At 36.2% G+C, this 16041-nt stretch overlaps 1 protein-coding gene across 2 annotated transcripts; it reads left to right on the forward strand.

Moving 5' to 3' along the window:
• Window positions 1-814: 814 nt before the first annotated feature.
• On the forward strand, window positions 815-13911 carry Ghitm (growth hormone inducible transmembrane protein). Of its 2 annotated transcripts, none has more exons than XM_015500062.2 (9): window positions 815-964; window positions 2572-2735; window positions 4241-4340; window positions 5694-5805; window positions 6238-6379; window positions 8976-9084; window positions 10369-10557; window positions 11008-11179; window positions 12643-13911. In XM_015500062.2, the coding sequence occupies exons 2-9, from the start codon at window positions 2607-2609 to the stop codon at window positions 12725-12727; spliced, it is 1038 nt and encodes a 345-aa protein (XP_015355548.1). In that variant the 5' UTR covers window positions 815-964; window positions 2572-2606; the 3' UTR covers window positions 12728-13911. The 2 variants fall into 2 exon arrangements, with proteins under 2 accessions (XP_015355548.1, XP_015355550.1); XM_015500064.2 differs by lacking the exon at window positions 815-964 and adding an exon at window positions 1462-1558.
• The last annotated feature ends 2130 nt before the right edge of the window (window positions 13912-16041 follow it).

Here is a 16041-nt window from a genome sequence, read left to right on the forward strand (position 1 = left end):
GCTTTACCCTGCCTTTTCTTCATAGTACTTATCACCAGCTTAAAGTGTTGTATTTGTCTATTTTGTCTTCACCAGAAACTGAATGCCTTAAAGGCAAAGGCTAAAACTGGGTACCCAATGCATTTTAATCAGTTGTACACATCTATAGCCCAGAGCCTGGTTCAAAGCAAGCTTCCAGTAAATATTTATTTAAGGTTAAGAGAGAGAAAGTAAATAATAAAAAAGGAAGGGGGACTTCCCCTAGAAACCAGGAATGGCTTTTACATAATGAATTACTCTCAATGAAAGCATCATAATAGTCATCGGAAAAACCCTGGAAGGAGGAACAGTCACTTGTATATGCCCTATTATACAGGTACAGACTGAAACTTTAAGTCCTGTCTCAAGGCAATTTAAAACAAGACAAACAATTTCGAGACTCAACAATCTTAACTCTTTAGGTCAGACCCAAGAAATGGTCTGGCTCCTGTCAGAAATTACCACATTTGGCATGATTATTTCTCTCACAATAAAAGCACAAGAGGCGGCATTAGGATAGAACAGAGTGAATGAATCATTTTCGACTGTAACATTACACTCGGTTTTTTAAATATTTGTATCAGCTACGAGGATAAAGGTTGGAACAAAATAGAGAGCACCACTACCCAGAGCAAATATGGCCGAGAGGGGTTCCCAGCCCGCACCCAAAATGGACGCTGACTGTGACGTTTCCAACCACAATCCTCCACTGGTCCCGCCCCACCAACCGGAACCCCGGCTCCCCACTATGCCCACCCTTCCTTCGTAGGCTTTCTCATGATTGGTTGTACTATTTACATCTTCTCCGGATGTGGCGTCACTCAGTGAGCCTCGGAGACTGCGCGCGCACAGGCAGTAGGGAGTGGGTGGAAGGCGAGGAGGTGGGGTGTGCACGTTTCGCAGGCCCGGAAGGGGAACTGCGTGGAGGAGGTGACCGGGAACTGAGGTACTTCTCCTTCGAACCGACTTGAGACCCTCTCAACACTCTTTAAAGCCCGCTTTATGGGGCGTCTGGGCGGTACTGGGGGAGGTGGGGGCTGGAGGCGGCGGCTCCATTGGCTGTCACAGCTAGGCTGCGGGTCAGAGTCGCCATCCTGTGGGTGACCCCCATGAATGAGCGGCAGCCTTGGGGTCCCCGACCAGCGGACAAAAGCCTCCCTTGCTGGTTGCTGCCGCTTGGCAACAAGGTGCTGAGTCATCCAGCCTCCGAGCCTCACTGCCGCGGCCTTGGCAGATAACGGAGCGACCCACACGGGGGCGGGGTGTCGTAGAGTGTGCGCTCACTTTGGAAGGTCGGAGGCTTTCCGTCTGGTTAGCAGCGGAATCTAGTGTACTGGATGGAAGACCGGGCGCTGGAGCTCATGCCTTATGTAAGGGGCGGTGGTGGCGGTGGTGTTTTATACAAAATTAGCTAAGGTATTTGTTTAAGAGGTCTAATACCTGTTCAAGGTCACTTTTAACCTGTGGTAGAAGCGGGATTCCCACTCTGGGTGTTACAGGACACCGAAGCCATCCTGCCCCAGTCAGTGGGCTGAGGAAGGTAAGGGTTGAGATGATGTAATGGCATGCAAGTACCAGAAGGTCTTGGTATTTTCCCAAAGGACAGATGTCCAGTGTTGTACACCAGTCATAGGTCCAGTGGCAGTGATGGAGACATTCATCTGTTCTAAAGCAAGAGTTTTTAGCTTTGGGGGGCGGGGGCTAGTTAAACATATTACTAGTTCATTTCTAGAAGTAGACCCTCTAGAAGCAATGTAATACCCAGGAGTCTACATTTTAAGATGCATCTTGACAGTTTCAAAGCTTGTAGTCCCAGGATCAGCTATGTGGTCTGAACACTGTTTTGGTCACGTTTTCTTACGTTAAAGATTCAGAAAATGAGACACAGAAGGATGGTCACTTGCCTCAGATTCACTACAGATCATTGGCAAAAATGGGCTAGTAGCCCAAGTTGGCTTACACTTCTCAGTTGCATTCTTACCTGTCTGTCATAATCATCTTAGCATTGCAGAAAGACATTTACCTGACTTCTTATTGAACACTTCTCTGGTGTAATCTCCCTCAGAGCTAAGAGAATCAAAATTTTAGCATGCTTTTCTTTGAAATCACCATTGTAACATGAGGAAAACCTGAGTAACTGAGTTTGCTTTTAAAGATTAATTGCCCTTATTGTAGTTGTAGAAAGGCATAAGTAATAAAGTCAAAATTACATATTTTAAAAGTTATCACAGACTTTAATCATGTTAAAAATAGTAACATCCATTTTGACTTACACATAACTTCTCAGAGTCATACATCCTATTATTGGTCAAATTGGAATTAAAATCTAATTTAGTGGTCCATCCCAAACTGGGTTCTATGGGATAGATTTCTTAAATTAGAAGAGACAGGCAGAGGCCTCCTCATTGAAAATTAGAGAAGTTGCTTTATTCCATATTTTTTGCCCTACTAAAAGATAAGTTATTCCTTCTATCCTCTTTCTCTTCCATGTCCTTCCTTTAATTAATGGATTTTGTTTGGGGTTTTCTGTTTTTTGTTTGTCTTTATAACTAGTGGTTAGATCTGCTTGGTAAACCTGGTGTGTCACCATGCTGGCTGCAAGGTTTGTGTGTCTCCGGACACTACCTTCCAGGGTTTTCCATCCAGCTTTCACCAAGACCTCCCCTGTTGTGAAGAATTCCATCACTAAGAATCAATGGCTCTTAACACCCAGCAGGGTAAGGATAATTTGAATGTTTTCCTATTGTCTTTTTCTGTCTTTTTAGTGTTTGGCTTCTCTTGATGTCCTGAGATTGGTTTGGGTTGGTTTGTTTGGGGAGATTTTTTGCTGCTTTTAATGATTTACAGGTAACGATTTACTAAAAATAATTAATAGTAATAGCCAGCAGGTGGTGCACTCCTGTAATTCCAGCAACTGGAGAGGCTGTGGTAGGAGGATCATAAATTTGAGGCCGGCCTAGCAACTTGGCAAGGCCCTGTTTCAAAGTGAAAAAGGATGTGGGATGGGGCGGGGGTTTGTAGCTCAACGGTAGAGTGCTTGCCTAATATGCACAAGGCCCTGGTTTTAATCTCCACGTGGCAAAAAAAAAAAAAAGGACTGAGGATGTAATCAGTAACAGAGTGCCCTTGGGTTCATTCCCTATTACCAAACAAAAGCGAATACAAAAACAGTAATGTCTCTAATTAGATGGTTTTCCCCATCAATTTTCTTTCATCCTGGTTCTTTTTTATTATGTATGAAAAAGGGCTCCTATAGCTTTTCTTTGATTTACATCTCTTGGGGTTTCTCACTCAGAAAATTGAGAGTAAATAGTAAGGGATCAGTAATTACATGGTAGGTGCAACAAGGAAATTTTGAGTGGTGCCTATAACCAAATGCTTAAGAACCCGGAGATATTTTCATATTTTCAGTGAGCCAATGTTATCTTTTTTTTTTTTTTTTAATTGTAGATGGACAGAATGCTTTTGTTTGTTTATTTTTATGTGGTGCTAAGGATCCAACACAGGGCCTCACACATGCTAGGCAAGCTCTCTGCCACTGAGCTACAGCCTCTGCCCTCCAGTGAGCCAATGTCTTATTAATAAATTAGTAAAGATACTATTTTAGCTCTTATTCAGAGACTGATGAAATCTCTCAGGTTAGAGAGAAGCCCATTTTCTTTTACAACAGAGTTCTCCCCTAGTAATCAAGTGAGTAGGAGTGTAAGTTTTGAACTGTGAGATAATTAAGGAGAATACACAGTAGCTAGAAAGTCAGTTTTTCCATCTTGGACTAACTGTTCCAGCATTGCAAAAGAGCCAAAACAAAAGCAGCAGTCATGGCTTCCCTTGACTTCATATTCAGGAGGAAGACTTTTTTTTCCTTGAACCGATTTTTCAGATAACAGAATATGGCTAATAATTTATTTGTATTTTTAAAAATACTACTAGATTCTCATCTTGAGATTTATAATAATTCTGGGTATATAAATAAAATATGTAATTTATGAAAGGAAATAATTCTGAAACTCAAACCAAGAAGTGTATAATAAATTAGTGAATCACCATGAAGAGGAAGCACAGTTTGCTCCATGTTTAATTTGGTTGAATATTATTGACATTACATTATAGAGAGTATCAAATTTCTTTTAACTATAGAGTTTTTAGTGTAAAGAGAGCCTCTATTTTATTATTAAACATACTGTTTGGGTATGGATAATATATCTTTGTATATATATATCAGGAGTATGCCACCAGGACAAGAACTGGGATCCGCCGTGGGAAAACTGGCCAAGAACTCAAAGACGCTGCAATGGAACCATCAGCGGAAAAAATATTTAAAAGTAGGTGGTAGTTTTTAGTTTTTAACCTGAAGTATATGATGTTTTAAGAAGTCCACGAATAGCTTCCTAAAAATATCTACAAACCTGTATATATGTGCATTTTCTGAAAGAAAGGTCATATTTCTGTCAAGGATCTAATGATCCAAAACACATTAGTACCTTGCATTGGATTCAGTGGTTCCAGGTTACATGTATTTCTTCCAGGAAAAGTTTTACTTCTACTTTTTTTTTTTTTTTTTTTAGGAAGAAATATAAAAGATTATTAATATGCCATAATTTTAAAGGTATAGTCTGTTAAGGAAGTTCATTTAACATATAGAATCTTCATTTGAGCATATAATGTTAAGAATATGGCCCCAAAACATACATATTCGGAAAAGCCTAGCTATCTAAGAAGGGACCTCAAACTGCCCATTTGGGACCTTTCAGAAATGAATTATCTTAAATAAAGTCACTTCAGTTCACAGTTTGGATTTCAGCTTTGGTAATTCCATAACTAGACTGTTAATCTTCCCAGTGCTAAATAGTCTTATAAAACAGCAGTGTATTACAATGGGAAAAAGCCCTAGTCAATTACTAGGCTGATCCTAGAGAACAAATCATAATTCTATAGCAACAGCATAGTAACGTTCTTAGTAAACAAATTTAAATCAAAGGGAAAGATACTCTTTATGACATCTTTGTCCATTGAGATAGAGTTGACAAGTTAATTGTTGATACTCTAAACAAGAGCATCCTCTCCCTTGACTGTACTGCATAAACACTGATTACATTTTTTTTTCTTCTTCTTTGGTTCTCTTTCTAGATGCCATGTAAGCTTTATCTTTGCTAATACTACTTTAGGACACAGTATAGATGATTATTTATAAATATTTTCTTTTTATCTTTTACTGTCTAAAAATTCCATGAGAACATACCCCCCCAACTCCTTTTAATAAAGTATTTCACAGAGTCATCTCCACAGTTGTAAATATACTGGCAGACCCCACCAAAATACTGTTGGAATGAGGTTGAAGGCTAATAAAATCTGCCCCCTCCCATTTCTAAATAGGAAAATGCTTTTTCCCATTTCTAAATATGTTGGCCTCAATTTCAAGTTCTCCTGCCTCAACCTCCCAAGTAGCTAGGATTGCAGATGTGAGCTATAGCACCTAGCTATAGGTGTTCTTCAGTATGGTCTCCTGACCTTGAGAACATTTCTATATGTCCACACAAGATAATTCTAGCTATTATGAAGAAATACAGTATATCATTGATGCCCCCCTAATAAATGTCAAGAAGGCTTTACCTCCAGCACTTTAGTATAGTTGAGACATGACAGTATTAACTTATATTTTCTCCTGTGTTCTGCAGTTGATCAGATGGGAAGGTGGTTTGTTGCTGGAGGAGCTGCTGTTGGTCTTGGAGCATTGTGCTACTATGGCTTGGGAATGTCTAATGAGATTGGAGCTATTGAAAAGGCTGTGTGAGTAAATTTGTTCCCAGATGATCCCAGAAACCTTCCATAAAGATTCCAATTCTCATTCTTTAATCTTTAACCTTTAGTCGCTAGTGGAATGTTTTGTATCCAGTCTTCATCTATGTATATACATGAATAAAAATAGAATCACTTTTTGCTTTTTTGGCCTATATGTATTCAAATCCAAGTAAACATCTTTTACCAAGGCTATACATGTTTAAGCAAAGAGAAAATATGTTGCTTTTTAGGTGTGCCAAAAGTTTATGTTTCATATTTTTTAATCTTTATAGTAACTTCAAGTTATACATAATTACTTTCCATGATAAGTGAAGTGAATACAATTGAGAATATTAAAGTGATTTATCCTAATGTCACTGAGCCGGTGAATGATTCAACCAGAATTCATATCCCTAACTAACTATGTCATGTTTCTTACAGAATTTGGCCTCAGTATGTGAAGGATAGAATTCATTCTACCTATATGTACTTAGCAGGAAGTATTGGTTTAACTACTTTGTCTGCCTTGGCAGTGTCTAGAACGCCTGCTCTTATGAACTTCATGATGAGAGGCTCTTGGGTGGTAAGTCAGCTTTTATTTTTCTTGTGAGTGTAAAGATCAAAAGATTAGATGAATTATACTGGGGTAGTAAATGGAAGTATACAGTTTTAGGAAAGTTGTAGTTCAAATGATTATATGTCTCTTTAGTACAGCTGAGATTAATAAGGAAGTACATTCTTAGCTGCTATTCTTTGTTGAGTATAAAGCATTCTGTGCTATTAAGAGTAGGATAGTGCTGCCACTGTTATTCCTAAGCTTCTTGGCCTTATGTAAGATTTTATGTTCATTGAATATTTCTTGAACGCTTGGATTTTTATACACACCAAAATAAGATTTCAGATGGGGGCCTCTTCACACTATTTAGTATAAGCTGAACTGGACTCCATGGTATGGGATATGTAATAAAAAGTAGAAAGCACAAAAGTTAATAGAAAGACTGTATCTATCTTGGACTCTTAGAGCAGTTCTGTGAAAGAGACATTTCATCAGAGCTATTGAAAGTTAACATATTTATTTGATTTTTAGAAAAAGGTTAAGTGTAATCCAGCTTTACCAAACAACTTGAATAAAGAAGAGATAGGAAAATCTAATTTGAAAAGGGGCTTACAATCCCAGTAAGAGTAAAGTTTCATGTGTTTAAGGTGTGGAGTGTAAAGAAGACATGGTTAGAAAGAGTACGTTTGATTTCTAAGCTAAGGTGATTACCTAAGCCATTGAAGGCCATTAAAGAGACTAAAAAAGCAAAAATATGGTTTGTATTTGAATCTTCAGAATTGATGTGGAAGAGACCTGAAACAGGTATACCAACTTTGCCTTTATAACCTCTGAAACGTAGGATAACAACCTTAACTACAACAGTAAATGAAACTAAGGGAAGAGATGAGAGAGGTTATGTAGTACTTAACCAGTTCCCTCTGTCAGGAACCCAAATCCATCTAACTTTCAGATTTGTGGTAGTTCCATTATATTCTACTTTCTAAGAAGAGAACTATTTATGGTATCATTACCATTTGGACACTTAACATAGTCTAGGATCATGCATATCATGAATCTCTCAGCCTAGAGGTTCATGAATGCACAGTGAACATGGTTAGTCTCACCAGCAATGTCAGTTTGAATCAAAGGTGAATAATTTAAAACAATACTTTTGTAATAAAACACAAAATATTTAAATGTACATAAAATTTTAGGCCTTAAAATAAGACTTAAAGAAGTTTTGAGCTGCAGCTGTACCCTCAACCCTCTTTGGTCAAAAGATTATTCTACTCTGCTTTCAAGGATAATTAAGTAAAATCGTTGGGCAAATCAAACACAGGTGCTACAGTAATGAAGATGTAGCCTTTTGGAGATGAGATAAAGTGAGTTTGCCCCAAGTGCTTTGGAATAGAGAGGCATCTGGCACTGCTTTAGGGCAGTCAAAGTGCCTAATAGAAAAAACTCAAGTTCAGAAACTCAGCCTTATAGCAAGGAGGTGTACGTAGGCCCAGTAGACACCAGTCAGTGTACCTGGAATGTAGAATGTAGAAAGGTAAAAGGCAAAAAATGAGACTGAATCATGAAGGACCTCTGAAGAAAATAAATGTAATTTTAGTAAAAACCCTGAAAATGTTATGCATGGAGGCAGCGTGAAGTTTTTGGTAATTGTCTCTCCATCTGAAAATTTTCTTCATTAATTGGGGTTTTTTGGTCCTCTGAAAAAACAGCTGTTCTGCTTACCTGTACTTTATATCGTAGGCTGAAAATTCTGATGCCCTTGGGTTAGACAGACAATACAGATGAATAAGGAGGCCTGGTATGGCCCATGGGATTATAGGCATCTAAAAACATTTAGATTTTAGGAATAGTTGATCAAACAAAGCATATCTGCTGTCTGATTTTATCCAAAGACACATGTTTGCAATCTCTGCCTTAAGTTCCTTGAAAATGGACTCACTCTTATTCCTATCACGTTTCTTCTTGTCATAACACAACATTTAAATGTTACAACCTTGGAAATCACCTAAGATAGGCAAAGAAAAGGAATGATGACAAATTCAGCCACAAACCTGCAGGTACAGAAATGTGGGGTCTTATATCTCATTGTTTTCCACATGTTATGACATTCGCCTTCAGTTTTTCAGACTCTTTTAAAAATTATTTCAAGGAAATGTATATATATATATATGTGTGTGTGTGTGTGTGTGTGTATAAACAGACATGTATGTTGCATAGTAAATATATGCATTTATAAAGATAGAGACATGTATATTTCACATGCTATTTGTGTTATATTAGAGTATATATTTTAATCAAAAATAATTATTCTGTGGTTTTTGAAAGGATTTTGTTAATTGTTAAAAGATGTTGGTGCCAGTCCATTCTCCACTTGTATACTTGAAGCTGCAGAACCTCATATATAGCAGGAGGAGGCATTTCTCCTAACTTAACCAAAACTGAAATAAACCATTGCCTTAATGTGCTGGGAAAATATAGAATGCCATTTATCCTTTATAAAAACTGGTTTATTAGAAGTGCCTAATTGTATTTGAAACTTATGGTGTCAGATATTTATAAACATCTTTATTTTTATTTAAAGATCTGGTGTTTCTTTGTGTGTTTTTTCTTCAATATATTTTAGACAATTGGTGCAACCTTTGCAGCCATGATTGGAGCTGGAATGCTGGTACACTCCATATCATATGAGCAAAGCCCAGGCCCAAAACATCTTGCTTGGTTGCTACATTCTGGTATGTTCTGTTTTTAAATTGTTACTGAACAACCTTGAAAACTGTGCCCTTTTTAAGTGGCTCTTCACAGTTGTAAATGATTGTTGTAAATGTCAACACAACTAACATAAGTTAGTGAAATGGTATATGTAGAAAACTAAATTTTCTGTAGTCATTACTGGTTACATTATTGCTTAACCTTTGCTTTGAAAGGTTGTTTCTGATACTAAGACTTTAAGCCACCCCAGTATTAATTTCCTGTAGCAGTCTAGTATGTGCATAGATTTACCTTTGTGTATCGTATCCAGTGTCAGGAGGATTTCAAATCTGATACATATCTTCTGAGATCCCCTTTTGTCTGGTATTTTTAGAAAAAGGGAAAAATTGAAGGTATAGAAAGTTGCCAAAATGTTTGTTGCCAATTACAAAACTGATGGGAATCCTAAGAGAAATGTCACAGGTCGAAATTTTTATCCAGTTATCTTTCCTAGAACAAAAGGTGTTTTTAAATTAGCCATCATGAAATCCAGTATGCCTTATTACTTATTCATACCTTATTACTTGATCTAAAAGTGGTGCTCTTGCCCAAGAGACACGCTAGTTTTGAAAATTCAGCATGAAGATAGGTAGCACTTGCCTGTTCTATGTAAGATAAACTATTTTAACAAAAGGGTAACTTCTACTCAGCACTTGACTAATGCCTTATCCAGGACTTTTTTTCTCAATTAACGAATTACATTTGCATCACCTTTGTTCTTTAAATTAATAATGCTTTCCACTATAATTTTTATGAAGATGTTTATAAATATCTGACATCTAAAATAATTTTTATAAGCTGTGATAGCATTCTCTAGTACACAAATAATAACACTGTCCTGTAAGTTCCTGTATTTTCCACTTTCCATCATAACACTCTTGCTCTTATTTTACTGTATTCCCTTTTGGCAGCACTAGTTTTCATTTTTGTTTTAAGCCTTTTTACTTTAATTCTTGAATCTATAATTTTGTAAAAAACTGATAGTGGGTTTAGATCCAAATAGTGAGCTACTTGGAATTTTTATAAAGTTAGGTTAATGTTTGTTATAGGTTGTCACTGACTAGGACATAATGTTAATGTAATAATAGAATTTGGATAGCCACAGGTGTGGGTTGTGGAATTTGGAGGGTAGTATTATCTAAAGGGAAAGCTTTTTATAATATTGCTTAAAACAAAGGCACAATATTTTAAGATAGTACATTCAATATGGCATTTGTTCTTTGGTGGTTATTTAGTAAATACTTAACAAAAACTTGCTCTTCCTCCAGGTGTGATGGGTGCAGTAGTAGCTCCTCTGACGATATTAGGGGGACCTCTCCTTATTAGAGCTGCATGGTACACAGCTGGCATTGTGGGAGGCCTCTCCACTGTGGCCATGTGTGCCCCCAGTGAGAAGTTTCTGAACATGGGAGCACCCCTGGGAGTAGGCCTGGGTCTCGTCTTTGTTTCCTCACTGGGTAAGCTGCTATGCTTATCATTTTTAGTACTTGGTTCTTATGTCCTGAAATACGAAACACTCAAATATTATAATTAAGAGTCATTCTTTAAAAGTTGTTTTAAAAGTTTATGCCAATTTGGTTGGGTTTCATTGATGTAAAAAAAAAATCTTATTGATTTTATAAGATAAAATCTAAAATGGTTTAGAGAACATGAAAATTGCTCTGATACAGGAATCTTCCTATGATATGGGCAGGAGACCCATTGGAGGAATGAATGCCATGGATTTTTGAACAAGTATAAGTAACATTAGAACATATACTCACTTGTCTTATTGTTCAGTATACCAAAGATATTTGAGTAATTAAATTATTAGTCCAGTTATAATAAATTCCTTTTTTAACAAATCTTAATTTATTTTATTATTTAATTAATTAATTAATTAATTTATCTTTAAATTTTGGTTTCAGGGTCTATGTTTCTTCCACCTACCACTGTGGCTGGTGCCACTCTGTACTCAGTGGCCATGTATGGTGGATTAGTTCTTTTCAGCATGTTCCTTCTGTATGATACTCAAAAAGTAATCAAGCGTGCAGAACTAGTACCAGCATATGGATTTCAAAAATATGATCCCATCAATTCGTAAGTAGTCTTTACCATTGTTACTGTTATGGTGTTTTGGGGGTTTTTTTTGTCTCTTTTGTTTATGGCTTTGTTAGTTTCTTAGAGTAGTACCATAACGAAATATCACAAGCTGATAACTTAAACAACAAAAATTTATTCTCTTACAGTTCCAGAGGCCAGAAGTATGAAATTAAGGTTGGTACCTTTTGAGGCCTCTAAGGGAGAATCTGTTCCATGCCTCTCTTAGCTTTTTGTTACACTGGCAACCGTTGGCATTTCTTGACTTTCGTAGATACATCACTCCAATCACTGAACTTGACTGGCATTCTCCCTAAATGTCTCTCATTGTCTCTTCTTAAAAGACAACCAGTCATATTTAGAGTAAAGGCCCATCCTACTCCAGTATGGTCTCATCATAACTTATATCTTGGTTACATCTTCAAAGACCATATTTCCAAAAAAGGTCATGTTCGCAGGTACCAGGATTGGGCTTCAACATATCTTTTGACGAAACACAGTTCAGCCAACATCAATGACTTCATCAAATTTTACCATTTTATTTCTGTTGCAGTTTTATCTCCTGTCTCTTAATAAACTGTGTGTGTATCCAAAAAACTAATCATTTTGCAACTAAGTGTAATATCTATATACTCGTCCAATTCAAAGTATTTTACCTGTTTTTGTTAATTAGGCTTAGGGTGCAACAATGACCTCTTCATCAGTTTTTTGGATAGTATATATTTGACAGACTTTAGAACTAAAGAAAAGGTAAATATTAATCACATATTTTTGGAAAATACATAATCGACTTGGAATTTTTAAAGGATGAGTATCATTCTAAAAATTAGATATTCTTCATCATACAGGTTGTATTTTGAAGATATTGAACTTTTGTTGACATTTAGTATTATATATTCTCTTTTTCCCCCTTTGGATTCTACCAAACTAGTTTATTTTATTTTAAAAAAATTTCTAGAATTTCATGAAGTCTGTCACATTCTTAAAGTAATTTGTTTTTCTGTATCTAAAAATAAAACTTAATGTAGTGGTTTAAAAATTGTTGCTGTAAAGCTTACAGATTGGAGCAGTTTTCCTAAGGGGATTAGGGTAGGTGTGTTATATTTTAAAATGCTAGACTTGTGTCTAGCAAGTTTTTAAAATAAAGGTGTTTTTTTGGTTTTGTCTTGATTATTTCATTGTCTGTCACCCAGCCTATTTTGCAGTAAGCTGTACTCCTAGCAGATGGTCAGAGAATAGACTAACGGTTTTAAAAACTGCCTATAATATTTTAAAAGATTGGTATATTACAAGGAAACCTTGTATTTCCTAATTTAGGGCTTCTGTTGGCAATTAAACATCATATTTTTAACAAATTTCTATTTCATGTATTTAAAACAGATAATAAATATTGCTTTTTCTTTTACATATTAAAAAAGCTTTAGAATTGCATCATTTATAATGGGCATAATTTTCTTTCCTAGGATGTTGGGAATCTACATGGATACACTAAATATATTTATGCGAGTTACAAGTATGCTAGCATCTGGAGGCAACAGAAAGAAGTGAAGTAACAGCTTCTGGCTTCGCTACTGAATCAGATGTCTTGCTTGTTTAACAGCACATATTTGTCACATAGTTTGTACAAGCAGCTTTCCGTGATGTTTAGAAGTTAGGAACATATGTTGTCAACATGTTTAAAATGTTCCAGTAATGTGATCCTTCAGGTTTGCTTTTTCTTCTAGAGAATAAATTCAATAGTTCTCTTTCAAATAAGCATATACATTTCCAATTTTCATTTTTAAAATACTATAACAAAATATGAAATCTAAGGTTTGTGTTATAAGAATTTAAGCTTTTAAGTTTATTGGGTTAAGTTAGCAAACTCATGTTTGCCTGTATATTTGGGGGGGGATGCAGAATGTTGAAAATATGGGTTTTGGTATAGAGACCAGAGAGAAGTAAAAGGTCATCTGCAGTCTTTTGTTGAATACTCATATGTCTTAGCTATGTGATCATGGGAAGCCAGTAAGAGTCATCTAGGTATTTGGAACAGTTGCTATTTTCCCATGTGTCTATGAAACAGAGGTGATTAAATCTGCTCTGCTTCTCATTGCTGTCTTTACATTGTGGATATAATGATTGGCTTCTCATTGTTAGGGCAATCCCGAGTGTTAATCATAAGGAGAATTCCTGATAGAATTATGTGAGTTTTACTTTTGAATCTTTTGTTTCAAGATAAAATATTTATTCATAACATGAAACTTGATGCTTTTTTTTTTTAAGTACACAAAAGATGTGTTTATAATTGCTTATCTCTTCAAACTCAGGAGCCTTTTTCAGAAAAGTCTGTTGCTTACACTAGAGATTATGAAAGCAGTTTTCTCATAAAACTGTTGGTTTCTTGCATTCCCTCTGAGACTAATAAGCACTTAACAAGCAAAGCAAAAGTAGTGTTTGTGAAACACATGAATCAGACTTATAGTAGGGAAAGTGCTTCGTTAGTGTCCACTAGCAGTTTTCTTTCTGTCCTGCATAAACCACTACTTAGCTTTTTTGTGATTATAAGTTTTTTGATACAAGAGTTATTTTTGGAAGTCTTTAATGAATGGAAAGAAATATGTATGATTATTGAGATGATTGCTGTTTTTGAGAAATATTTATTACAGTAATCCAGAAATAACTATTTTAACCATCTCAAAGTATATAGGATGCTTATTTCTGAAATAATAAAGGTTTCAGCCAGATGGTAATTGGTCTGCTTTTTCCAACTAAACCACATGAACACCATTTTAATAGGGATTTATTTGTTCAAAACAGCAGCATAGGCGTTTGCTAATAGTACTTGTACCTCGTCTGTCTCTATTTTGCTATTGCAGCTTCTTAACCCTTATTTCTTATGTGACTTGACAAGTTTCTTAACCTTTCTTTGTTTAGTTTTTCTGTTAAATGAAGGTAAAGCCTATCTCACAGAGTTAAGGTTAAATGTGCACAAACTTGGTAAGCATTGTATAATTATTAATTGCTGATGCTGGTTTGTTAGTTTGTTTCCCTAAATAAAAATTATAGATGCCAAATTTCCCTTTCCCCATCCAATATCAGTGTAATTTTAAAGTGAAATATCAAAGGGCCTATTGTCTTTAGTCACATTTTAGAACGGAAGTTTACATCCTTATTTTAAAATCCAGATGGTTTAATTTCAACAATGATAGCAGGCAAAAATTGATGTAGAATGTAATGTTGTTGTTTTTTTAATTTAGCGGCTTAGTATTTTATTACAGTACTTTTTGTAACTTTATCAAGACAGTGAAGACTATATAAAATAGAAAAGTGAGTGATATAAAATGTGATTATATATCATAGCTCTAAAATGATAACTAAAAAAAAATCTGGCTTCCTTACTCCTGTTAACATGCAGAGTTCATTTCCCCTCATCCACAGGGAAGAGTATATAGATCTGAAAATTGATAGGCTTTAGGCAGAAAAATAAAATTAGCATTTTACATTTTCAGACATGTCTTTTGAAGTGTTAAAGGATAACTGAGATCTGTGGTTTAAAAGTCACACAAAATATAAAAGCCCTTTTGGTTGCTTGAAGGGTGTCTAATGAGCATTCAGTGGGAAGACATGAGTGTGTAAGAGGGGAGGCTTATGAATAAAGTAACTGCCTTCTGAAGCATAGCAGCCCCACATAAACAGCCACAGTCCCGGCCACTGGATGAGTGTCTTGGCAGTGAGCACTATTAAAATGACATAAAGATTCAGAGGAAATTTTCACAAGAAAATACAAACAAGCTAGCCACGCCCAATTACCTATACACATGTTGACTAGGCCAGATTCAGCAGTGCAGAATGCCTCCCAAACAGGAATTTACTGGTGGGCAGTAACCAGGTGGGATTTACTGTTAGAAGACAGCTGGCCCTCCTGACCTTTGGGAACGCAGTGTTGGAGACAGAAACAATGTTAGGTGGGGAATCTCATGCCCTAATAGAACACTGGTAATCTTCACCTGAGTCATCCTTGAGAGATCAACATTTATTACGCACTCTATTAAGTAATAGTAAACCATGGAAAATAGCAACAAATGATTCCATGAATCAAGGCAAAGTCATTGAGAAACTACAAAAGGATTATTTGGAAAATTGCAACAGGACAGAGGAAGAGGCAAATGTGCCAAGAGCCCTTGGGAACATTATGTGTCAATATACAGCACAGAAGGGAAGGGTTGATGCTTGGGAAGGAGAATGGCGGCCAGGCCCTACATGCACCTGACCTACTTCACAGAGAGCTTACCCCCTCTAAAGGACCCTGACTAAATTCTGTTATTAATTGCTGATTCTGGTTTATTAGTTTGTTTCCCTAAATAAAAGTTATAGATGCCAAATTTCCCTTTCCCCATCCAGTATCAATGTAATTTTAAAGTGAAATATCAAAGGGCCTATTGTCTTTAGTCACATTTTTAGAACCGAAGTTTTTACATCCTTATTTTAAAATTACCCCTTCCGAAGGACTCTGACTAAATTCTGTTTGTGCTTGAAAATGCCCTCCAAGACTGCTTATACGTAAGCTCGAGTCAATTAGTGTCACCCGCAGAAATCACCTGCCTCATTTAAATAGAGCAGTCTAAACTGGAAAAATTATATTTTTCACTGTGGTAAATTGTCAGGGGAAACTCTGTCTTTGGTTAGAAAATGGAGAGTTGTGTATCTTTTTCAGTATAATATAGCTGCCGTTAAGTAAATTTTGTAAAAAGGAAAATACATATGGAGAGAAAGTCAAAAATCATTAAAACATAACATCTCAGATTTGCTGGGCAAGTTAGCACACACCTTCAATACCAGCAGCTCAGGAGGCTGAAGCAGGAGGATTGCAAGTTTAAAGC

This window comes from Marmota marmota, unplaced genomic scaffold (genome assembly GCF_001458135.2).
Source record: "Marmota marmota marmota unplaced genomic scaffold, marMar, whole genome shotgun sequence".
Lineage (NCBI taxonomy): Eukaryota > Metazoa > Chordata > Mammalia > Rodentia > Sciuridae > Marmota > Marmota marmota.

What these genes read in the sequence shown, in the direction of transcription:
- Ghitm (XM_015500062.2), top strand. Translation starts at nt 2,607, where the DNA reads ATGCTGGCTGCAAGGTTTGTGTGTCTCCGGACACTACCTTCCAGGGTT. An exon ending in TGCTTGGTTGCTACATTCTG is followed by an intron (nt 9,085 to 10,368) that starts GTATGTTCTGTT and finishes CTCTTCCTCCAG; the next exon opens with GTGTGATGGGTGCAGTAGTA. An exon ending in AAATATGATCCCATCAATTC is followed by an intron (nt 11,180 to 12,642) that starts GTAAGTAGTCTT and finishes TTTCTTTCCTAG; the next exon opens with GATGTTGGGAATCTACATGG.